Below are 25,949 nucleotides of genomic sequence, written 5' to 3'. Positions count from 1 at the left end.
CACTAAAGCCGGATATCAAATAAAAAACATAGTTGGCCTTGTGCACAATTAGACCAAGTACTATAGGTGCACAAGCAATTGGACTGCATTCCTCCATGTCAAGCATAAGGGGAAATCTCTGGTATATAAACCAGAGAATTTTCCAAACCCTGTATCCGCATATTTTGGTCACAAATAAAATGGAATAACGTCAATTTAACAAAACAAAAGACAAATTTTAAAACAATAACATTTATGTCTCACTATAATCTTTGTCAAATCCAGGTGTAGTTGTCAACTCCTAATCGATTGTGTAAAATGAGGCTATTCAACACCAATATCACAAACTATCAGCTATAATTACAACAAGAGGGAGGGGAAATATCAGAAAGGCAGTTCCTCTGTACAATGGACAAGGAAAGGATCTGTGCTCCAATGATGAAGGCTGAAGAGAAGAGGCAATAACAACAAGGATGATGGCGAATAGTGACAGGTTTTGAGAATGACGGGTAGTCTTCTAGGCACGTTTCTTTTTCTCCAATATTTCCACGATGTAACTGTAGAACTGCAAGTAGTGCAGGTGCAGTAGTGGAAGCCCACAAAGTTTCAGCACTTACTCCCTTATGAAATTAATATCATCCTCAAAATGATTATAGATGGCCTGAAGACACTTGATGTCTTACACCTTAGAACTTTTTGCCTTTTCTTCAGAAATCTCATCCTCTGCATGCACTTGCTCAACTCCTTGATGGTCAGGGCTCAAGTAACTCGAGACAGCTTGACTACAACCTCTTTTGTCCTCATGTAAAAACCTCACACGCTTACAAGTGTTCTCAGGAAGGCAAAGCACATAAAGTCTTGTATTAAATCTTATCACATTCTCTTCCAATTGTGTTTTAAACTAGACCTAATCCCGTTCATCAACAAGAGGCCATTACATCGCTTTTACGATAAAGCTCCTCCAATGCTTTATGACAGTCCTGTTGCAGTTAATGCTGATAAGCTGACCAAACCTCTTCACTGCATGCCACCAATAGTATGGCTTGAATGTCGATCTGATCACTTGATCCAAAGGCCGACTGGGGAAGGTGGAGTAACAAGGCAAAAAGCAATACTGTACTGCAATATTGTGACAGAGGTGGTTCTTGCAAAAGTATGACCCAGAGCATGATCTCAAAGTTATTTAAAAATTATTTAGTCGGGTTGTACCAATACACTAAGGGCCGGTGAAACAGAGAAACCACGTGAATAAGGTTTATGGTGAGTTTCATTTGTACCTTTGAGCTGAACTTGCAAATGCTCAAAGTTTACTCTTAGCTACTTCCTTCAGTGTAAGCAGCAATGCAAGGGCAATCCAACAATTAGTGCAAGCCCTGTACCCACAGGAAGTTTGTTTCCAAGCAACAGTCTTGTTAGCCATCCTCTTCCAGACAAGTCCATCTCGACCATGTTCAGGACAGTTTTAACCATTATCATGAATCTCTTGCTTTATGTTCTTGTGGAATACACTGGGAGCACAATGATCAACAACTGCAGCTTCTTGCAATTTTGTTAAAAAGCAAACATCAGCTTGCTTCATAGCCCTTGTGCTAGCCATGACTTGCCACTGCACCCCTTGTTATATCTAATCTTCCAACTCAGTATTGTAATTCGAGACTGGTATTGTCATCATCTGAGTGTTTATGTTGTTCATATTCTGAACTAGATGAACAGGATCCTGCTTAGCACACCTTTAGCTTGAAAAGTTCCATCACAGTAGCACTATGCTTGGAAAAAGATGTTCAAAACATTTGAGTTGGTTACAGACTTCAAAATCACAGTGCAATTGTTCGGAAGTCACAAGAATACTCTACAAATTTCTTTTTCATTTTCTTGAGCACTGTTATAGAAGGTAACTCACAGCCTAACCACCTTGGATCCAGTGAAAAGTACATTTTTCAAAACGTTATTGTTTGAGATCATTGAACTGAAAAGTATTGGCAGTTCTGCCTGTAAGGTTGGTTTGCATTTAATCAGGATCAAGCACAATGTAAAATACTGCAAATCAACATTTATCATATAAAATTATGCTCCAAATCAAACTAATGCACCCACCTCATTGGTCTACATCAATGATTCTAGGGCCCTAAATACACCTGACTAGCCCTCTATCACACAGAATAACAAATCTATTAATAGGAAAATTACAAAAGGATAAAAAAACAACATTCTGTGCTCACCTTCATTCTTGACCATTACCTCCAACTCAGCCCTAGGAGAGCTGTTAATCAGCTCAATGGTCAGGTAAAACTAAGGTACACTAAACTTTTTTTCCTCCCTCCCTCAATACTGCAGATCACCATCATCGTAAATCTTCCAAGTCAGCATTTCCCTTCTTTATTGTCCAGTACTCTGCCTATGTCCTACTGCTGCTTTTCTGACCAGCGGCTCCTCATCCCCTCTCCACACCTTGTCAAAATCTCCTCCATATTCCTTATCAGTACCCATGCTTCTGGTGCACTGAGTAGTATAGGCCTTGTGTACCTAATCCCCACGGCACTTCTTTGTCCTCTTTACTAATAGGACATTTTTTTATCCACTGGTAGTCCAGCTAAGCATCTCCCTTCATTCATGCAGCAACAATGTTTTAATTCTTCAAAGAATCCCCTTGAGCAGCAAAAATCTCTTATTGCATATTTTGCAATATGGAGTACCTCTTTGAGACACCATCTCTTACAGCACGCAACACTTTATTTCAAAGATGCTGTTTATTGACACTTACAAGCTATCAACTCCAATGATGAAGAGGACTGTCCAAAGGGTGACACAAACAGGGTGGAGGGGAACAAGCAGCTCTCCTAAACATCAATGAACATGGGGAGGTTCTTTCGGCAACATCGAAAGGCTACAGTAGGTATGTGAAGGGCCGGTACAAATTGCTTTAAAGAAAGCAATGTCCCATAAAAGCACGTTCATTCTTCTCCTGTATCTCTTCACAAAGCTGTAGGCTCATGGGATCACATAAATTGTAGTGCCCTACCTGGAGCTGTCAGGATCAATAAACTTCATGAAGTTACTGCACCTGAAGACCTTTGATACCTATCACCTGGAAATTTCAGCCCTCCAAAGCCATCAAGCAGCTTGGCAACATCATCCACGTCCTCATATGACAGCCTGACAATGCTCAGATGCTCTTGGCAGCAGAGAAGCTTGTAAAATCATAATCACATGCTTTCAGGCTACACTTTACTTTATGCCATTCAACAGACAGTTGCTGCTCATTCCAAGCACTAATGAATTAGTCAACTGCATCCTTTACAGTACGGTTCCTCTGGAGTTTCACCATTCTCCACTGCTTATGGTAACCCTTGAGGTACAGAAGATATCTTGGTCGAAAGGCTGTATGACACAGTTGGTATCATGAGGCTAGAACAACTCTCAGTTCTCATTAGGTCCTAGGCAGAATTAGGTTAACAGAAACATTAACCTTGGAGGGAAAATGGTTCTGAATTTCTGTCAGGACATCGCTCTCCTTAACTACTGTGATAAATTGACTGCACAGCCTTGGATGGTAGCTTGTCATTACCTATTAATTTAACCAGAGTACAATATACAAAGGTTCTCATTTATACACCCTACATACCTTCAGTGTCTTGGATATTCAAAGCGATCCCTTTGGTGTTGGAAGGCAACACAAAGGGTGCTGCAGTCATAAAGCAGCCTTGAGTCTAGATCAATCCAATCTTTCCAGGTGTTGAACATCCTGTTTAAACATCTTCAGAAGAGCTCGTCTCATCCTTGTTCTAAACACTATTATTGCTGTAACCTTCACCACAATGCTTTCTTTATGATCTCACAATATCTCTACAGCTTCCTGATTGGTAATCATAGCATTGCCCCAAGTGGTTAAAAGAGCAAAAGCTTGCCTTTCACGTAATCCCTCACGCCAATCATGCTATGCAGCAATCTCCTTTTGTAAACCCTGGTCCTCAGAATTTAGAAACCCTTCCAGTCAACAAAAGATAAGTCTTTATCACTGCTGTTTTGGGTGGAGGTCCTAGCTTGCTTTCATGGATAATCTTGGACCCAAATGAAGAGAAACCTCATCCTGACGACCAATCATGCAGCCATAGACGATACAGTCTGCACACCATGATGTCGGCAATCCTTCAGTCCTTCCTTTCATGCAGGTCCAACTTCACCCCTTACAGTGTAACACTTTCAAAGCTTCTTTAGCTTACATTTGCTCTACTATTCCTTGCACTCACTGACCATATTTTCTTACAAATTTAAAACCTATACAATTGCTCACTTGAAGACTGGAACGAGTCATTAAACACCATCATCTACTACTGGCTTTTACTGTACAAAATTTTACTTTTAAAGACTGAATTTTGTAATCACACAAGAATGCATAAAAGAAACTATCACATAACCAAACCCATACACTAAAACATGAGGTCCCAATGCACATTTAATTGTTGTCATACAGGTACGAAAACAAAAGAAAAAGCCAACCACCTTAAACCCACAACATATTACTAAACTCGAAACCATTTTTTTTAATAATGTCATTACAAGCATATTACAGGTAAATTCAATAGGTATTTAACCCTAATTCTACAATGGGTTCTTGGCAATTTCCATAAAATATCAAATATTTAATGTAGGTCCAAGCCTAACACTTTGTTGTTTAGCAAGACAAATGTTGACACCTGTGTAATTTTCTGTAGAAAGTCAGAGCACCTGGTTAAGTAACCATTCATATTCAATATGGACTTACAATTGATGAAAAGTTTGGCCTGCAGTCCCTGCTATGCTCTTTCCAATATTTACTAACTAATTATACCACAAAAACCAATGAGGCCATCATACAATGATTACATTGTAGAATAAAAAATTACAGTACAGTTTTAAAAAAGGGTAAAAATAACAGCACCCAACCTTTTGTAAAATTTATTATACAATATATAAATATACATATATACACTAATATCTAATATATATCTTTGATAAAAAAATGTTCAAGGTTTACAATCTAATTCATTACTGGAAACTGTACATAGAAGGGGAGAATACCCAAACTGAGTGGAGCACCACTTAGCCATGTCAACAACTTTCTGGGTTGCTTTTATCTCCCTGAAATGGATATTACAACTACAGTTCAAGTACTGTAGTAGTTTTCACCTAACTGCCACAGAACTGCTAACACCTTATCTTCAACTACCTGACAATAGAGTATACCTTTTACTTTAAACATATGGCACTTATACATACCTTTACATTCCCACCTTGTGGACATACCATGGGTTTTGACAAATTCATAATAAATGCAAGGGTTTTCGACAAATAAATGCCAACATTTACCACTAAAAATGACTGAAATGCTTTCCCGAGTTTCACCAGAAAAAAAATATAATGTACAAAGAACACCTTTAAATACTATATAAAGGAAGGTCCCACCTTGAAATATGAGAACTAATAGCATTTAAGAACAGAAATTAAGGACCTGACAATTTTGGTTCAACAAAACCTAAATGTATACAAAATATATATATATATATATATATATATATATATATATATATATATATATATATATATATATATATATATATATATATATTGGCCTCGAAATATGATATCAATGGGATAAACACCTGAAGTATCAAATTAAATTTAAGTCCTTTGAAAAGTTTATACAGCAATGCACATTTCAATTCTTACATAATTTCTGTTTCTAGAAGAAAACAATACCCACACTTATTAGGTTATGAACATAATAAAGTCTCAAATTTTCTGCTGAAAATAAATGAATTTCAAATTGCACACAATATCTTGTCTTCTCAAGAATTCCTTGAGTTACCATGGGATTTAAACATAAGTTACAAAAATGCAAATTCTAACAGGTGAATATTGAGGGTGCACGTCAACAATTTCATGCACCTAGTACGTTTTTACAGGCTCTCTTACAGACTGCCTTTCTAAAATAATTTTCTTAAAGAGATAAACACTGCAGACTTGTAACTTTTAAACCAGTAAACACATACGCACTAATATCCTATCTTGTTATTACACATTTCACTGCTGGTTTCATCAATGTATGAATGTTTTACTCTCACAAGGTAACATAACATTAAACAAAGCAGTCAGATGTACAGTACAGTATACTGTAGCAAAGAAACAAGCAGCTTACAGTTACCATGAAAATGTACACAACACGGTGACAAAGATCCATATTCAACTGTACCAGTAGAGTGCCATACTCAAAATCTATGGAATCTCCTTCTAAACTCTATATAGGCTACTGTAGTAACCTTTTACGGTAAACTTGGACTTTAAAATTCAATATTAGCAGTTCTGCAGCCTTAGAAACCTGACTCAACTGATAAAAACAAAGAATACTTAAGTAACACAACCAAGATGTTTAAAAAAAAAAAAAAATTATTTTACATTTACCAGAGAACATGATGAACAGCGTGCTAGCCACTGTCAGGGAGATAAAAGGGAGATCAAATTTCAGCAAATCAAATTCAAATTATTTAAAAAAAATTCACACTGACTAGACTGGTATATGTTACAATGATAACTGTGACATAGTATAACTAAGCTTCATTATTTTTACTAGCAAAATTCAGTAAATATATAAACTATTTAAAGTCACTTGCATGGCTAAATAGAGGACTCACCTATGATACTTAACTTTAGCTGAGATCAGGAACTGCGGGCAGCCCAAGTAGCTGTAAATTAAAACCCTTTCCAATAAATTGTTCGAGAAACAGCCAACTATAAATTGCCAATTTACTTGAAGTACAAACTTTCATGTCTCTGAACTTGAACTGACTTTTGAAAAGTTCACTAAAAATTTAACAATTTATGCTAAACTACAAATTTTCAAGGAAATGAAAAAGGGTTCTCTTCAACTGACAAAAACTTCTAATGATTTTGGTTTCAGTACCATACATTCCAAAGTATATAGTATGTATATAAAATAAGAAACATGACTACCGAGTAGGCAATGAATTGGGCTACTGCAATCAGCTCTCACACCTGCAAAGGAAATGAACAGTGAAACACAAATGCTTACCACAGAGGGAGGAGACAGGTAGCAGGAGGCTTAAAACGGTGTGGTTGGGATGGGACCCTGTCCAGTTTCTGGATCAGGGAAACCCATCCCACCTTTGCCGTGTGTCAGGTGCCGCCTGTGCTTGTGGTTACCTCCCGCTGGCTGTGGGGGAGAAAAAGAGGAAAGCGTAACATACGTCTTACAAGTCACCATTCAAAAACATTTCTACCCTTGCCTTACATATATGTATTTGTATAAAGTGCTGATTAACATTAGCAGTTATACAAGTCACAGCCTATTTACAGGTTTGCCCATTGTGATTTCCATTATGTTGCTAAAGACCCTATAACCTATTTTCATCACACACTTATTTCACGCCAGTGGATTTATGGAAACAGAAAAGGCCTTAAATGTTAAATACTGAACCACACTTGCAGTATGTCGTGTTAACAAACTAGTGATGATACTTTGATAAAACACAGAATTATGCTTTACTTATCCTCTAAACCATTGTGGCCTAATTGGATTATGCTGGAGACATGACCAAAAGATTTTTCATTTACAACTGTCATCCCTACATTAGCATATAACTTGACTTTTGATAATATTTATAAGTATGCCTCACAGTTAAGGTTGCTGTGGGCTAACCATAAAAATATCCAACATTTCATTTGGCTACCACTGAGCCTACCCAAAACAAAAAATCGTATGACAGACTTTGCTTCAACATACGCTACCCTCAGCGTAATTTAAAAAATGGGTCAAGGCCACATGGCCAAAGTAAAACATCCTTTTTCAGACAGACATTAATAACAATTAATTCAGCTTTCCATTGTCTAAGTTACCTAACTATAACTTTAGCTTTTTTCCAGCTTTTTTGGCACAATAAGCACAATACTCAATGGTCGCTTCTTGACCATCTACATGCAGACACATACCACTAGATATAATTTTATCGTCGTCTTCACCGGTGGGCGCTTCACCAAGGACAACACTCGCCGGTGATAATTTACCAATTAACGCAGCCAACGGCGACTGATTCTCGAGTAGATTACGAAGATGTTTCACTTGTTCTTCAAGCCTGACATTGGCCTCCCTGAGACTCTCATTTTCACCAGCCAGCTGGTCCCTTTCTCGACTGACATCCAACACTTTGCGTTCCAGTTCAGTTACGTGTGCCTTTTTCATTTCCCTGTTTTTCTTGGCGTTCAAGGCATTTTTCCTACAACGTTCCATTTGTGGATCACTCAAGGGTTCCAGCTCGTAAGCCTTACGTTTCATCCCCAACTCTGACGCAACGGACGACACGGATGGGCGCCTAGATCGCAAAGACCAAAACGGTGAACTGTCAACAGCAAGGGTTTCACTCGAAACAGGCGATCTTGGTGGCGATGCATCCTCCGACTCAGACGTGGGCTCAGAGGTTTCACAAACACCACCAGAGCTCTGCTGCCGATTGCAAGCATGGGGCCTAGCCCTGGGTCGCGCCAACTGCTCAGCTTTCGCAGCGTCATTTCTTCCGCTCGAAGATATACGTTTCACTCTGATCGCCTGCGAACTTGGGCTACCCTTGGGGATTTTCACCAAGTTATGAGAAGGGTTCGGCAATATTGCTGGGGCGACCATTTCACCGGGCGAACTGGCGCTGGTGTTGACTACGATCCGCACAGTGCCCGAACGCCCACCTTCAGATTTGTTACTTGCGACGTAAGATGGGCGGTCCAATTCAGGGGTGGCTTTGCTTACGTCATGCTGTGAATTTTGGGGGTCAAGTTCTTCTGTGACTTCTTCTTCCTTTTCTTCCGCCTGGCTTCTTGCTAAGTCGCTGGTGGCTGGTTCGGTCGTCGAGTCCGCTGGAAGGGAAACTGGGATGAGAGTCTCAGGGTTGGAACCAAAATTGGGTGGCTGCAGAAAGTGCATTTCATTTGGATCAGACAAATTGAAAAGAGGATCGCCCAGGAGGACATTACTGCTAGAATCCACAGCCAACATTGAATCATCCAAAAACATATCAGTCGCTGGGCGACCGCTCAGGCTACAGTCTAAATCGTCATGGAATAGGAAATGAAAGCTATTTTCAACGCCCTTACCCTCCGCGCACATGGCCAGCTCGTCCACTTCGGTCAACAGATCAAGCGAAGGGAACTGGGCCATTTTGGGAAAGAGGTTTGGGTGGTGTCACTGCCGACGATCTGTTTACTCACTTTTAGACAGGATTCAATCGTCTCGAGAGGCCATAAATCACTTCCCCATGCAGTGTAACAGACTCAGGTGTCACAAATTACAAAGAGATGATTGATACTGCGGAATTGGAGGGTGAAATTAACCCTAAATTTGATTACTCGTACCTGTGAGAGGTCTGCGGGTTGGAGATGAGGGCAAAATGGCCGAAGGTTGACGGCTAACTCTTCTCGACTGACTGATATCGATTCCGATTCGCTTACGTTGCGACACCGCGCGTTTCTATTGGCTGATTTTGCCATGACGTCATGTCCATACCTCTCCCTATTGGTGGAGAGGTTAAGATGTAAACAAAAAAGTATTGCAACGTTCTGTCGACGATTTCTGAGGAGTACGAACCTAAATTTTTTTTAAAGTCATTCTACTTGGTAATTAGTCATCCATAATACCATGTATATAAACGAATACGCCTTTATTAATAGATACAGTAATTTGGGATTAAAAAATGTTAAAATGACCGTTAGATGATTTCTAATGAATACGAGCCTAAATACTTTTCCAAATTCGTTTCAATTTCTTTGTCTTCTGTGGCTATTTTCTATGCGCGTCCGTGCGTAAATGTGTGTGTGTGTGTGTGTTTGTGTCGTTATTTTTTCGCTGTGTGTGTGTGCTTGTGTGTTTTTCGCGTTTCCATTGGTGAGGGCCAATGGTAGGTGCAAAATCTGAGTTCAGTGGGCGGTTTCCGAGAGTTTTGTAATGCTCTTATGGTGTTAATCATGCCTAATTCTTCTTTATGACATTCCAAATATATATATATATATATATATATATATATATATATATATATATATATATATATATATGTGTGTGTGTGTGTGTGTGTGTGTGTGTGTGTGTGTGTGTGTGTGTGTGTTTGTGTAATAAAGTTTGAACCGTAACAATGGCAAGAACGCATTCATGCGTTGATTTCACCATTACATTCCTTTGTTCGTTACTTGCTAAAATTAGAGAGGGGATCTATAATGAATCCGACTTATTTGTCGAAACCGTTAAAACCAACGTTCTACAACGTTTTCATTTAAAGTTGTTCCTCAGCATGCCATTGCATTCTACATCTTTTATTTTTATGTCAGATGATGCTATGTGTCATAGGTCTTTTAGTCCCTCTTGAAACACACCTTTTTCAGTTGTCATAATAAAGTATGGAATGGTAATATTTAACATTTCCTAACCCATCTCTTTTCGCTCATTCATTCCCGTACCTTGACTAAAGGCTACCATATTATTAAAGCACTAAGTATTGTCTTTGTTGTTGCCAATACTGTATTTATATTGTATTTTGTAGGCCACGCCTGAAATCCTGCCATTTATTACAAAAATGAATCATCATTCCTACACATTGTTATGCATCTATGTACTGCACTTTCATTAAAATCCAGTGTTCGTTTGGTATCCATTTATTAAGCATGATTAAATCCACTAGAATATTGATTTGAGGAGGTAAAAAACCTTTAAAATTAAAATATATATAAAAATTATTAATTAATCAAACATATGTAATAATCTGAAGCGTTGTTAGCAATTTCTTTCCTATGAAATTCGAGTAAAGTCATCTCCAGGAAATCGGACACTTTGTTTACAAAGTGTATTGGTTTGTTTTTACGTTTTGGCGGTACAGTGGACGATTTCAAGGTCTTCTCTTTTCAAACCTATTTTATAGAGGTTTCTCATCGTTGCTGAAGTAGAATAGCTGCCGTTACATCATTTGAAAGCCTCGTAAGTGCTGGAAATATGTTTGTAGCTCGTGGAGAAGAGATACGGTCCGTGTAACCTCAGTCTGAGGTTGGTATAGGCTTGACCTATTTAGTATTAGCTTATGGCCAAGGTCTTCTCGTGTTACTATTACGTTAAGCTAAACGATTGCTATTTTAACAGTAATCTAGACTAAGCATCGTTGCTTAGCAGATGCTTTTACCACGAGAAACCTAGCGCTTAGGCTAAGCATTGGTTCGTGCCACCTGTTGCTCACCTAGGCTACTTCTTGAAGGGCATTAGTTAAGGCCTATGCCAGGTTTACAGACTAGACTTACAAAGGCCAGTCATCAGGGGCTAAGTGATCAGACTATAAAGTTGGAGGGTAGATCCAAGTAATAGATACACGGTAGGTATTTAGGGAGAAATGGCCGTTTCTAATAGTATTTTGGTTGCTTATTTACAATTTGATGTTATTTTTTGGAGGGGTCGGCAGTAATTAACCTGTAATTAACCCCTGAAGTCCATCCAACAAGGGGTTTCCATACACGATCTTCACAAGACAGAGCACGGCTTCGTCCGTTTCGAACGGTTCATGTCTCGTCCGCCAAGTGCAATAACTTGTTAATGTATGGGTACCGCCCCCCCAGGCCAGTACTAAACATGGCGAAGGGACATTCCAATTGGCCGACAACAGACAAATGCGCCGCCAGTGTCAGAAGCCCTAAAAGTGTAGAAAAAACCAGTTTCCAAGGTATTGCACGTGCCGGACGGGATATGAACTGTTCGAAACAGACGTAGCCGTGCTCTGTCTCGAGAAGATTGCTTATGGAAACCCCTTGTTGGATGGACTTCAGGGATTAATTACAGGTTAATAACAGCCAATCCCCCAAAAATAACATTAAATTGTAAATAAGCAGTCAAAATACTATAAGAAACTGCCATTTGTCACTAAATACCCACCGTGTATCTATTGCTTAGAAATACCGTTGGAGCAGCGTTAGGGTAGTTTGCAGAACGACGGGAGCAGGCTGTAGCCTAACACTACCTCCAAGCAGAACTCAAGTGCATGCTTCCTGTGTTTAATGTTACGGTATTATTTTATAAGTTGCCAATACATGATGTGAAATTGTAACCTACATTTTTTAAAAGAGCTCTTCATTCTCGTTATTTTGAACCCCATAAACACTATGCGCAAATGATAAATAAAAAATTAATCAAATTACGACTTATAAGGCAAGACAATACAAGCCTTCCCCCTCCATAGCTAATATGGCAAAATTGTAACCTGTAAACACCCTACGTTACATTAGGTTAGCATTTTTAGGTTCTTTTAGTGCCCTATCATTTCCTAGTTATTTTTGCATGAAAAACCAAAATGGCTTTCCATGTAAAAATGACTGGCTGAAGTCTTATTGGTAACTTGTAAAATTTTACTAATGTTATTAAAAACCTTCTGGCCAGAAAAAAACACCTTAATTCAGGTTTAGTAAGGTAATTATTTATTGTTATTAAAGGTTTGACAGATTCTACGAAAGGTTAGATTATTTTTCAGTAATAGCCTTATCCGTAACAGTGATTAACTCAAGTGCCCCCAGTGCTATCAACGCTTTCCTGTGTAAGCTGAAATAATGAAATAATTTGCCAAATTTTCTTTTATTCATCCAGTCTAAGTAGTTTTTTGCCCCAGCCTGGATATATTTTCCAGGACTTTTTACTATGAAAACCATTTTGGTAGTTCTTCATGAAAAGCTCCTAGGAAATGATAAGGCGCGAAAATAGAACATAAGCTCTACCAACCTAATTAACCTGGGGTTGATTTTTACTATACTTTTAGTGTTAGCTGATGAAGGAGGTGGTGTTTTTTACCTTGTAAGTCAAAATTGATTATTTTTCTCTGTTATTAACATTTGCGAAGGTTGGGTATTGAAAAGAAACGCTTTGTTTTGTTGTTTTACCCGGAATGGTTAAAATATAATGTGGGAGATGGCCCGTGAGTCTTCTGTGCAAAATAACCCCAGGCTCAGGAAAGTAAGCTATATAAGGAACTATAATTCTTGCTTTTTGTAACACGTTAACGTATTCTGAATAGTCATCAGCATTACGAAAGGACGTTGATATAGAATAAATATTTTGGTCAGTAAGTTCCCTTAAGATCCTGTGCATGCATGTAATGCTTGACAGGATATGGCCAGCATACAATGACATTATTAATTTAATTCTAGGGATCTGCATCCATTGTCAAAAAATAAATGAAATTCTTGACAAGATCAACCAAAATCCCTATCACGAAAAGACAATTCAAATCCTCGGCTAATACCCCATGCGAGTTATTCATTTCTACCCAGAGATTTGATGGACAAATCACTGGATGTAATTGACTGACAGAATAGAAAACCAGTATCATGATGCAGTTCATCAGGTGAGATAAACTAATAAAAATCTGTTAAAAATAATGTGAGAAATTTGGTTTCACGATCATGTTATGCAGATGTCCAGTCAATAAAATTTAATAAACAAACTAACCATGGTATTTCAAAGCATTATGTTACGAGACACTGGCACATGCTGTTTCTGTAACAACTTTTTATGGGATAATAAAATATGTTTTAAGTGTCCTGGAGTCTCCTTTGTTTAGTTTTATTATGTAAACAGAATGTTATAATTTTTTGATTAACGCAATTTTTTTAAAGATGACTATTAACGCAGTTTGGAAACAGAATATCAATGTTAAAAGGGTTAAATCTTCATTGCGATGAGACTTTCAAAATTCCAATAAATAATTTTTCTAATGTAAAAACAATTCCAAAGATTTTCTTTCCCCAGTCAGAAAACAGTTCCAAACCCTTCAAAATATGTTACGGTCGTTCGTTAGAAAGAACTTGAAACATCAGTAAAAGAAAATAACAATGTGTGCAGTAAAGCATCTGTCATCCAAACAAGAAATTCAAGGATAATGATGGAGGCAGAACAACTGACTTGACCGGTGTCAAAAAGTACTAGTTTAGAAGAACCACAAAATTGTTAAAATAACACCTCCACGAAACAACTGCAAGTGATGTGGTGTTGAAACAACCAGTATTTAAAGTGAGCTGGTTTCTGGTTCAAGAAAAAAGGTTATCAAATCAACGTTTGCCAGACCAGTGCTTTCATTTATTTTTCGGCATCAGAGGGCTTCTCCATTTTTCAGACTCTGAACAGTCTAATTTTCGGAGTTAATTGTTTTTTTGCATGACCATATAGATTCAGAGTAATTTTCCTGGTATTTTTTTAAACCACAGCAAATTACAACAATTTAATGGTCAAAATTCATTGCTCAGAGGAGGAAACTAGCAGCAATCAGTAATTTTATTAAAGAAACAGCCTAGAACACGAAATGATCTGCCAGGAGGTCACTGGTAACAACATTAAAATCTGTGAACAGAATAAGCCAGACCAGCTCTTTGGTCAGCAAAACTGAAATAAAATTATATTAAAAAATCCTGAACTTCCAACTTTTATTGCAAATAAGATGAATTAACAGAATCTAATGGCTCATTTTGACTTTCAATACAAAACATCTGTTTTCTGTCTTGTAGCTTCATTCAAATTTTCTACTGTAATAAATATCATGCTGTAAAATTTTTGTGTCAGTCTTTTCCCTTCATGGACAAGATGTAAATCAGTTGTATTCATCTCCTCTCCACTTCTGTGTTCTTCCTGCCTGAATGCTTATCAAATTAATAGTCTTCATCGGATGTGTTTTCTCTTGATTACCTGGACCTTCATTTACAGTTTCCATATCGTGCATTGATTAAACAAAAAAGTCTTGCGGTTTTCAGACCAGCTGTTAGGAATCCCTTCTTGTGATGCCACATTGCTACACCTATTCCTCATTCAATCGTGATCTTTACCTGATGTGAGTGCAGAACTCTTAACTTTGGTCAAGACAATTTTTGAATCGCTTCGATTTTCCTTGTCACACCCAAAGTCGAAACATGATCGAGTCGACTCAGGATAGTAGGTAAGTTTAGGACTTTGATCTGTCATCTGGTTTACAGAACAGTTCATTAAATGATGTTTCCATTGTTTAGATGTAAGACGAATTCTGGTTTACAAAAACAAGGAGACAGATCTGTGATTTTGAAATAAAAGAAAATGATTAATAGCATTCTTAGAATATTGTGATAAATGAGTCACTGTTATTGTTCTTCAGGAAATGACAACAGAACTGCAGAAATTTGATTTCTGGATGGTACAATTTAACTAGTAACCTAAACCAGCTGAGGAAAGATTGGTTATGAACATCGATGATTAATTCACAACTGAATGAAAAGTTTGTTTTATTTCTTGTTCTTGAAATATTTTTATAATTAAGTATTCATTAAATAAGCTTTTGTTCTGGTTCAAATTTGGTAATGGGCATTTTTTTACAGACTGAGAGCTGAACTGCAAATGAAGTGTCTCGAGTAACCTGGAACATTTGAAGAGTTTGAAGAGTGCATGGACTGAATTTAAAAGGTGAGCAAGGACTTTAATCATAATAAGGATAACATCCTGCATTGACGTTTGTTAAAAAAATCACTTGTTTCTTCTCCAAGAATCAAGTTGTCATCCCTCTCACTGGTAGGCTTAATAAGACAATCTAAGATGATCCAGATATGACCAAGGTAAAGAGCTTTACCCCCTGTGGCATGCCATCCACCAAGATCATAGATCCTCCCACAGACTTCTTGCACATTTGTGTATCATTCATCCTCTTTCATTGTCTGTTTTGAATCATCTTCATTTAATGAACCAACTGTTTCATCAAATACAATTGTATCATTGACTCCAATAAAAAGGGTGGAAATTGAACCATTTCCTTTGAACTCCTTTTTGAATAGCCATTGAGCTTATGATGATCACGGAATTTTTCTCTAAGATTTCTTTCTGAAAACAGAATATAAATAATATATTCAGGGAAAATTATTTATTATTTACAACTGCCCAGTTACAGTGATTTTTGTTGTAAGTTTTGATAAATTCTTCTTTCTGATGACATTAACAGCTCCTCATCTCATTTGGAGAAATCATCGAAAACTTGAACCAACTAAGACAGATCCTTCAGTCAAGAGGTAAATGCAGATGCCAACAGCTTTAATTTCTTCAGGAGATTAAAACATTATAAGAAAAACTTCAAAAGATAATGGCTTCATCTAAAAATATATATTCCAAGAGCTTCATCTAAAAGATAACTGCCCAGATTCCAAAATCAAAAATGTTTTATTATAGTAGAATCATTAAAACAATGATTGTTGTTTTGAAAAAAGTTCATTATCAATGTTAAACTTTAAGATTCTAGAGATCAACATTTTATTTCACATAATTTTATTAAAGTTAAGTATGCAAATTATATAAATCCCTCTGCCTGTGTTAGTTAAATATGTTCTATATCTTTCTTATCAGTATAATTGCAAATATCAGCAATATAAATCAACCATAACATACAGTTTTTTGTCTTAGTTTTGTTAGTTACAATCAAATCACTATCAAAGACTCAAAACTTTCAAAATAGAATGTTAATTTGAAGAGCTCCTTATTTATCAGTTAAAGCCTCGTCAAATACCAACAAGAACATTTTAATGCTTTCAGTTGATCTATGTAAATTGGCAATGCATAATGACTTTTTGCAAGTTTTATTGATGAAATTTTCTTCTATTATGGCATGCACTAGCGTTTCAGAATGCTGCTGTATGATCAGATAATCACATGGTTAATTTTGAATTGTATAGCAGGTTCTAGAATATTCTTCTGTAACTTTTATCAAGAAATTTGTCAAATAGCCATGGCTTGAAAGGGATTAAATATTGAATTTTATATTATTTAAAGATTTGCTACTTGCTTATATTTTATCCTTTTCAGAATCATTTATATTTAATATTATTTTCATCAATTGAAAAGGATTTATTATGTCATGTTATACCTTGATTTGTGCTCAAGGAGACAGAATAATGGACATAATTGGTTTTATTGAGGCTTATATTTCAGGACAAATAGCTCAATGGAGCTGTAGGGACTGGTAACATTCAGGTCTGCAACAGCAGCCTTTGTCTTCCCAACTCCCAAGTTTCAACAATAGTTTCTGTGGCAGATCCTCCCTTTAACACAGGAGGTAGTTCAAGTTTCCAGAATATTGTACATTGGTTTTAAACCCAGTCACCCACCTGACCATGCCACAAAGCCTAATAAGTTTCAGAGCTGGTACATAGGTTTTATCAAAAATCATGTTAAATAGTCCAACACTGAATATTGTCCACATGTTATTGGAATTTCACACAAAGATGCTCACCCTGGTTTCAATCAACACATAGGTTTTACTCAGTGTTTCTGTCACAAGTACCTGGATCTTCCGAATAAGTCGCACGTTGGTTTCAGTCACCTCATTTTGTGAATGAAAATAGCTCATAATAACCAGAGTTTGCCTCCAGTGGGTTTTATCAGTCCAATTTCTGAAAGATAGTCAAGGAAAACAGATTATTGTGAAGAGTTGATAAGGTAACAATGATCTTGGATATTCTTGAGTTTCAAAATATTGCACATGAGACATAATGGTTTTAGCTTTCGGTGTTTTGTAAATTATTTTTATGTGAGTGTGTTATTTGTCATTCATATCAAGTTTTAGCACTTAATATCAGGTGAAACAGGCTGTAATTGATGTACAGTAATATAGCTAAAGAATAAAAGTCTCATAAGATGATGATAAAATTTCCCTTTTCTGCTGCATTTAACAACGGTCTGGTGCCTGTTGTAGGAAGTTTTATGTTTGTTTTGACAAGTTCTTGTTTTGTCTTAATTGCAAAGTACTAGACTATAAATACAGTTAAAATTTAGAGAACATTTCTTGACAGTTCATTTTCAGTATTGTATGCCTTCAATAAACACACTATTTTTCATGTAATTCTCTTAGATTTGACTATTTTCATTGAAGACAATAATAGATATTCTTAGTTATACTATGTTATCCATGAGTTTTAATATATAGTTAAACTTTATTTACATTTCATGTGAATGTTTGGTCATTTTGAATAACTTCAACATTAAAAATGCTGTATGTATCCATAGATTTTTCATCATGTAACAGCAACAGTTGAGAAACATACTCCATGTTTAGACTTCACAAATGGAACTCCAAGAAAATATCTGTGGGTCTTGGGCATCGGCTATCAGACCCTTCTCACCTTACCATCAATTTTGACACCATGGCACACTAGTTCCAGTGATAGTGGTGATAAGTGATCAAACTTTACTTCCAACGTAGTCTCTTGCTCCATACACATGTTTTTATAAATTGTTCCTTCACTCTTTCAATTGGCCTTTCAATACATCTAGCTTTACAAAGTGGCAGTTGCAAACCAGGTTAACTGTCTAGTCAATTCTTTCATAGCATTTCATCCAGGTTTTAGTAATTTTCTCTTCTTGATTTGGGGTTTCCTAAATCATTTGAATTGTGTGGGAGGTATAGAATTTCTTCAAAAAGTCAGCATTATTAGAATATTTCTTACTGTACCTCAGTTTGATTTTGGCAGCTATTATGCCTTTTTGTTTGCTTCAATGCAAAAGCCCTCAGATAATTTCCTGATTGAACCCTCTGATATGATAGTGATTGACTTCAGGACTGTCTCCTCTACCAGCCTATTTCTTTGAATCTGTCATTCTGCATGCATAGGTGTTAACTTAAAATCTTTTTTCTCAGTTTGTCTTAGATGTAAATGTTTTAAGTCATTTTAACATAACGAGAAACTTACGGAGAAATCTTGCTCAATTTCTTTTATTGATTCCTTAACATAAAGTATATTGTACTTTGGTATTTTTATATATTGACTGAGAAATGGGTCGCTTAACATATCAAAATAAAAAAGGGCAGTTTAAAGTGAGAATAGTTGTAGTTTTGTCAAATGAAATGACAACTTACTGTTAAATAATTTCAGTAGTTTTCCTTTTTCATCAAAATTTCATATAAATTAATGTCAGCATCTTTTGATCATTTTTAATGTTTTTTGAAAAATAATAAGACAGAAAGTTTATAGCTGAGTAGGAGATACGACATCATCAGCATGAGGACTTTGAGCACAAGACACTGATTGCCATGCAGGAAAATTTAAGCTGTTCTGTGAGGGATTTGTTAATGACTTTGCAAAGGTAGGATAACTATATACTGAAACAATTACAAACCATTAAATTGCCAAAACCTTAGTTTTGTCATGGCCAAAAGAGAAAAATACTTTTAGAATATCATTATTCATTAAAGAAACCTAGTTGGCATAGTAAAACAGTCATCTGCACCAAGGAGAAACCTTCAAGCTTCTGAAATTAATATTTCTCTTCACTTGGTATGGTAGTAAATGACACTTTTCCATGAATCTGTTGAAGTCCCACATAGCTGATTACTTTCTGCTATTGAAATAGTAAATGGCCCGTGCTTTTAATGATCTGTAAGTACTGAAATTATCATGTAAAGTTTTTCTGTTTATACCTATAGTAAAGGTGTTCTGAATCTGAACACTACATGCTGCAGTGCCTTGACATACGCTAATTTGTTTTTTGTTTTCTTAGCTTTTAATTATTCAAGGTACAGGAATAATAATTCATTTAGCTATTTTAATTTAGGATGGTTTAATAACTGTTGTATAGCCTATCATTTGCACATTGACTTCCATTGTTGTACCTGAAAATGTAATTTTTATTGTACGAGGCTTCAAAAGCTTTCTCTTCTGCATTCAGAGAAAGTAACCAACTTTATAAGCTTGCTTTCATATCTGACATATTAGATTTGTTGAGCTACGTTGCTTTCTGCTGTTGTTTCTTCGTCCATTTCTTCTATCTCTTTCCACATAGCTGTTCATCATCTTCAGTTTTACATGGTTCTTATGAGAAAATCCATTGGTTTAAGCCTATGGAGCTCATAAATGGAACTTGATGGAGTCACCTGTACTTGATGATATGTAAAAACAAAAATGTTAACATATACATGGAATGTGATGGTAAAATATGTACAATACTTTAGAGAAGACATAAATGAAACAAGAACAGAATTTTGTCAGACAATGCCTTGCAGTATGGCAACAGTTTTTATATATGGTCTGTGAAATTGTTTTTATTTTCAGGCATTAGTAATTGACAATTTAGTTTTAGTGGTTGTAGATGTTGGATGGATAACATGAGCAGATACTATTCTTTTAGCTTATTTCATAAGAATAAGAAATATTAATTTCATAGATTTTAACCTAGAATTCTGATTCATACATTTTAAATAAAATGCATATACAGTACGGCAGTATCATGAGTCTCATTATGCAGAATAATTGTAACTTTTCATGATTTTGTTCTCCCTTAGTTAACATCTCAGAGTCCTGAGGTAAATGCAGACAGAAACACTTTTACTGCTGGTGGACAGGTCACTCAAACAGTCAGACATCGGAATCAGGAATGCCAGACAGAAGACAGTCACGTCGAGAGACCGACTCGGGATTGGGAGTCCAATACTCCGTCCAGTGACAGAGACTATTGGTCTACTGTTATGCTTCTGCAAACGGAAAACGACTGTCTCCGAGAAGAAGTCAGACGTCTTCAAGAGATCACTACGTGAGTGCATTGTTGAGTTTTATCCTAAATATTTTTACTTATATAGTGTTCTTGAAGCAGACATCGTTCTACGTTAGATCCCCATAGGGGGATATTACCGTCAGTGCACCTCATGCGGTGCACTGTAGGCATTACTTAAGGTTCTTTGCAGTGTCCCTTAAGCCCCTAGCTGCAACCCCTTTAATTCCTTTTACTGTACCTATTTTCATATTCTCTTTCTTCCGTCTTACTTTCCACCCCCCTAACATTTTTTTAATAGTGCAGCTGGAGGTTTTCCTCCTGTTACACCTTTCAAACCTTTTTACTCTCAATTTCTGTTTCAGCACTGAATGACCTCATAGGCCCCAGTGCCTGGCATTCGGCCTAAATTCTATATTCTTTTCTGTTCTACATCAGATGTTATATGTGTTTGTATGAAAAGATGTAACATAGCCTTGCTAGGGTATTTCACATGGTACTTTGGAGGGTAGACCTTCCAAGGTGACAGAGGAAAGCGCTTTAAGTTTCCAGGTGGATTAGGAATACCTTTCAGGTTGGGGTGTGTCACAGCTAACCCACTTTCAAGTTGCTATTGTTATTCCCAACCATTGTTTACGATGTGTTCTGTCCCATTCATTTCTTATCAGTGTATTTGTACTAGTCTTCCTTTGAATTGATGTGGTTATTTTACATGAATTATTATTGCCAGGGTTCATGTTTTTTATATTCTAGTGAATATTACCATGCTTCTATTTTTTGTATCTTTTGCCAAGGGCTTAATATTAAATGCCCCCTATGCCAAGACTTTGATACAGAGACAGTTCAGCCATCCTAATGTTTAGTAATATTGTCGTGTACATTTATGTCATATCACTTTCTTATGCTTCTTGTATGTTGTACTTTACATATTTCTGTACTGTCACTGGACAGGAATTTTTCTTGAGTAAGGGTGTCGGATATAATATAATTGAATTCTAAGTTGCTGTATGGTAAAATTTTGGTCAGACATTCACTTGTGCATTTGTTCACATAAAACACAACCTTTCAGTTAGATTGTTCTGAGTATTGTTATTAAATTGTAGTATTACATTTTTAGATAGTCATTCATTTGGTCAGGTTATTTTTTTTTTATTTTTTATAATTTGCATTTTTAGGTTATGGAAATTTTACACATTTATCACAAATTATCATGTCGCTTTCAGGGAGTTGCAAAATCAACTAACAAGAGCTTATGCAGACCTAGACAGTGAACGTCGTTCTCGTTCACGCCTGTCGGGGTTGTCATCCTCTAAGCTGTCAGGGTCTGCACCAAATCTGGATTTTGTTGAACGCCATTTAAGAGGAACCATTCCAGAAAAATTAGTGCCTGCAAAGCAGGTATCCAACCAAGGAGAAAGTGAAGTCGATTCTGCTTATGAAGAAAAAACTAGTTCTCGTGTGACATCCAAGGTTGGTTCTCCTCATTCAGATAGACAAGATAATCAGGAATCAAAGTGTGATAGGAGTATTCCTCCTTTATCAAATGCAAAAACGTCTTCCTGCCAACAACAGAACCATAAAAATAATGTTGGAATTTACAACTCAAACCAGCACGTACATGAAACTCGTGGGCCAAGTCGTGAAACTACAGCACCAAGCATAACCAGAAATGTGTCTCTATCTCCTGAACCTATTCCTGTGTGTCACTCTGCTTTTCCATCTGTTGAATTATTGAACAGTAATTCCCACTCTCTAAGGGGTGATGTTTCTGAACAGAATGACATCTTACATGAAAATCAGAGATGCCATGGTAATGCTGGTCAAAATTCTGTCAGAGATAGACAAGCTACTCTCCACAGTAAAACTTCGAATCAAAACAAAGAAAGTGTAAAACATAATATGCCGTCCATTCCTGCTACTGAGCTTATCAGTGTTAATGACGACTTGGCTATTGTCATTAGTGATATTAAACATAAACCGGGCCAAGTTTTGGATGATCCAGTTTATCCATCTTTTAGCACAGTCAGTGAAGATAGTCAGAATGATGTCGAGTCTTACAGAGACAGTGAGTTTCTCCAAGGAATCCCATTTGAAAGATTCGTGAGGGAGCATGACGCTACAGAGGGGAAAAGGAATTCAAACAAGGAAATGATTCACTCTCTTGATGGGATACAGAATCCAACAATGGAGTCAACAAGAGTACAGGAAGTCTCACCTCCTGTAAATACCAGAAGCAGTACTGATATCTCATATGTCACCATAAAGGGGACCAGTACGTTGAAATCGGTAGGTTTAGATAATGTTGAAGAGCTTCAGTAGTTAATTGAAAAACTGAGGCATGCAAGATTTATAAGATATGCTCGGCAAGATTTGTAAGATGTGTTCACCCTAAGTGGCTGCTACCATATTGAGACCTACAGTACCACTGGAACTGATTGCTTTGTCATAGAAGGGCAATTTACTTTTAAAATCTAAATATATGGTAATAAGCTAAATTTTTGTTATGTTACATTGCCATTTTCTTTATTTACATTTTAATGTTTTTAGCTCTGTAATTGGTGCATTGTAAGTGAAACTAACCTGAATATTTAGTGAAAATCATTTTTTACTGCCTGTGATTGTTTAATTTTAATATTATTCCCTATGGTGGCATACATAATGTACTTTAATTTTAGTCCATGTGGTAGCATAATGTACGATACAGTGTTCAAAGCTAGAATGATATATGTACAGTGTTTTAGAGTGGTATGTAGTTTTATAATCATCCGGTGACTTCCATTAGTCTATAGCAAGAAACTTTGTAAATCTATATTTTATGAGAAATATTTTGTATATTTGTGAAACAAGAAGGACACTGAGTTTCTGTGGACTTGGTAGATGTTTGAAAGCTTTTTAATATATTAATGAGAATGAAATATAACAATTATTTTTGGACTAATATGTATATAAAATCTAAAGGTAACACCCCAAAACTGTCACAAATCCTATTCACCTGTAATAAAAATTAATTCAATAAGAATTACTTTGCTTTTAATCATAAAATCCCTTTCAAGGGCCTTGCAATCTTTATTAAGGTTATATTTCCTAATGTATAGTGTACATCTTAAGGTGCTCTACTGTTTCTGAAAATATGTTTGCCATAGTGAGAAATCTGCATTCCATTTTGAATGTACTTCACGGTTACATTTTTCTTATATTTTCCAAGTGGAAGCTATAGTATACACACAACCATTATATATTTTTCTTTTTCAAGAAATGTTTTGTAACAAGGTGTGGTATGAGATATCCAAATGGGAAAAGTAGTTGTGTGGTTAAGTAAGCATAAAATAAGTTGGTAAGTAACCCACAAAGTGTACATTACATATCTGCCACCTTTAATATTGCACTGTTGTGACCACAGAGTTGTGGTCATGAATTTCATGAAACAAAGGAAATGTAGGTTTGTGGTTGTGTATTAAATTTGGCTAAATGCTGTACGAATATACAGATGTGGAGATTCTAATGAACAGTATGCAAGAGGAATATTACCAAAGTTTTTGTATACTCCTGGTGTGATTTGGAAGCGGTGATCCTTATGGTTGACGCTGTATTGTTATTGGGAAGGAAAATAGGACGTCCTCTGGCTCCTTGACATATGGCTTTTTTTGTATACATCTTATCACTAAGACATGTAAAAAAGGGGATTAAATGCTACATAAATGTTCTTTTACTTATCTAATCAGGGACAAGGGGCAGGAAACGCTTTACATGACTTGGGCATAGAACTGTTTTCTTGCGTCATTAATATATGCTCAGGAGTCATCGTTGCTGACATCTTTCTCTGTTCTGTTGATAGCGAGATGATTCGGAAAGCTTTTCTTCTTCTTGCTGGTGCTTGGGTATGAAAGTGTCCCCCTATCAGGTACGTGCTAATTCCCTAGGGTGATATATTGTGTAGTGGTGTCTGGAACAGTTATGAAGGAGTATTGCCCCTTGGGAAGGTATGATATTTGGATACAGATTTTAGTGTATGCAATTGTCCCTTTATCAGGTAAGTGCTAATTCCCTAGGTTGATATAGTGTGTAGTGGTGTCTGGAACAGTTATGAAGCAGTATTGTCCCTTGGGAAGGTATGATATTTGGATACAGATTTTAGGAACCGTAGATCTTTTGTAGTTTATTAGGGCAGTGGTAGATCATTTTCACCATTTTTCATCGTAAGTGTTCCCCTAGCTACAACCCCTTTCATTCCTTGTACTGTACCTCCTTTCATATTCTCTCTTCCATCATACTTTCCACCCTCTCCTAAATAATTATTTGATAGTGCAACTATGGGGTTTTCCTCCTGTTACACCTTTAAACCTTTTTACTCTCAGTTTCCATTTCACCTAAACGACCTAAATTTTATATTCCACAGTAGATGCTACTTGCTTTACAATATGTTATGCTACATAGATATTGTGAATGAATATTCTCCTGTCATTGACGAGGGTACAGCTATAGAGGAGAGGTGCACTTGCTCTAAATTCTAGCCAGGAGTAATAAATTACAAAAAAATAAGAGCAAGTTAATGTAACTGATACACTAAACTTCATAGATAAGATTGCAGTGCATATTCTGTAATATAAAAAAAAACTTTTGACCAATTAATGGCAATGTTTTATAAGTATTAATGTAATGAAACTTGGGATATTTCAACTCATAATCCAGAGAACCTGAGTATTCTTATATAGAATTCATAGTTCCCTGAAGTGGAAACTGCTTTTGTCTACTATTTCATCTCTTTCAAGCCTTTTAGCAAGGCCCTTGTACCTTATACGCATACAATATATATTATATATATATATATATATATATATATATATATATATATATATATATATATATATATATATATATATATATATATGTATATGTACACATTCGCTACTGGGGTCTAAGCGATGTCAGGCAGGGCAGCCGATCGAGGCTACGGCCTACCCACCGCCAAATCAAAGTCCTTCAAAGAAGGCATCATGCTTACCCCATATAATAATGGGAAAAAATGCACGTTAAAGGCGAAGAAGAAGAAGAAATATATATATATATATATATATATATATATATATATATATATATATATATATTTATGTATATATATATATACAGTATATATTTAGCCATTTCTTGTCTCGTATGGGCAAACCTGTTTTCATATCTCACACTTAGTTGATTGACTGATTAATTGAAGGTTCTCTGGCGTGTAATGCGATTCATACAATGTGAGAAATAACAGGTGTAACCATCATTCGACTATTACATTTACTAATCAGCATAAAGGTAAGGGCACAGCTGGGCTTTCGTCCACAAACTAGATCAGCTGATTGCATCATCATGAATAACCATCTAAAAGGCTTCCATTTTAAACCTCAACAGATTTGGAGACCTCAGTCGTTGATGAATGCATGAGGAT

The 25,949-nt window shown here is 36.3% G+C and overlaps 3 protein-coding genes across 4 annotated transcripts in view; 2 read left to right on the top strand and 1 right to left on the bottom strand.

Annotated features, from left to right (window-relative positions):
- LOC136847958 (breast cancer anti-estrogen resistance protein 3 homolog) overlaps window positions 1-25,949 on the top strand; it is a 485,533-nt gene that overhangs the window by 380,275 nt on the left and 79,309 nt on the right.
- On the bottom strand, window positions 4,901-9,366 carry LOC136848035 (uncharacterized). Of its 2 annotated transcripts, none has more exons than XM_067120136.1 (2): window positions 7,963-9,366; window positions 4,901-7,186 (listed from the first exon to the last, which is right to left on the bottom strand). In XM_067120136.1, the coding sequence occupies exons 1-2, from the start codon at window positions 9,176-9,178 to the stop codon at window positions 7,173-7,175; spliced, it is 1,230 nt and encodes a 409-aa protein (XP_066976237.1). In that variant the 5' UTR covers window positions 9,179-9,366; the 3' UTR covers window positions 4,901-7,172. The 2 variants fall into 2 exon arrangements, with proteins under 2 accessions (XP_066976237.1, XP_066976333.1); XM_067120232.1 differs by lacking the exon at window positions 4,901-7,186 and having other exon boundaries at window positions 7,387-8,877; window positions 9,115-9,366.
- On the top strand, window positions 20,276-23,537 carry LOC136847673 (uncharacterized). The gene is made up of 2 exons (XM_067119511.1): window positions 20,276-20,560; window positions 21,742-23,537. The coding sequence occupies exons 1-2, from the start codon at window positions 20,496-20,498 to the stop codon at window positions 22,835-22,837; spliced, it is 1,161 nt and encodes a 386-aa protein (XP_066975612.1). The 5' UTR covers window positions 20,276-20,495; the 3' UTR covers window positions 22,838-23,537.

This window comes from Macrobrachium rosenbergii, chromosome 1 (assembly GCF_040412425.1).
Source record: "Macrobrachium rosenbergii isolate ZJJX-2024 chromosome 1, ASM4041242v1, whole genome shotgun sequence".
NCBI lineage: Eukaryota > Metazoa > Arthropoda > Malacostraca > Decapoda > Palaemonidae > Macrobrachium > Macrobrachium rosenbergii.
Note: the sequence above shows the minus strand (reverse complement) of the source record. Positions and strands in the feature narration are given on the sequence as shown.

Bases quoted from the DNA above. Each gene is read 5' to 3' on its own strand.
- LOC136848035 (XM_067120136.1), bottom strand. From the start codon at position 9,178: ATGGCCCAGTTCCCTTCGCTTGATCTGTTGACCGAAGTGGACGAGCTG.
- LOC136847673 (XM_067119511.1), top strand. From the start codon at position 20,496: ATGCTTCTGCAAACGGAAAACGACTGTCTCCGAGAAGAAGTCAGACGT. The intron at 20,561-21,741 runs GTGAGTGCATTG...TGTCGCTTTCAG, and splicing joins CGTCTTCAAGAGATCACTAC to GGAGTTGCAAAATCAACTAA.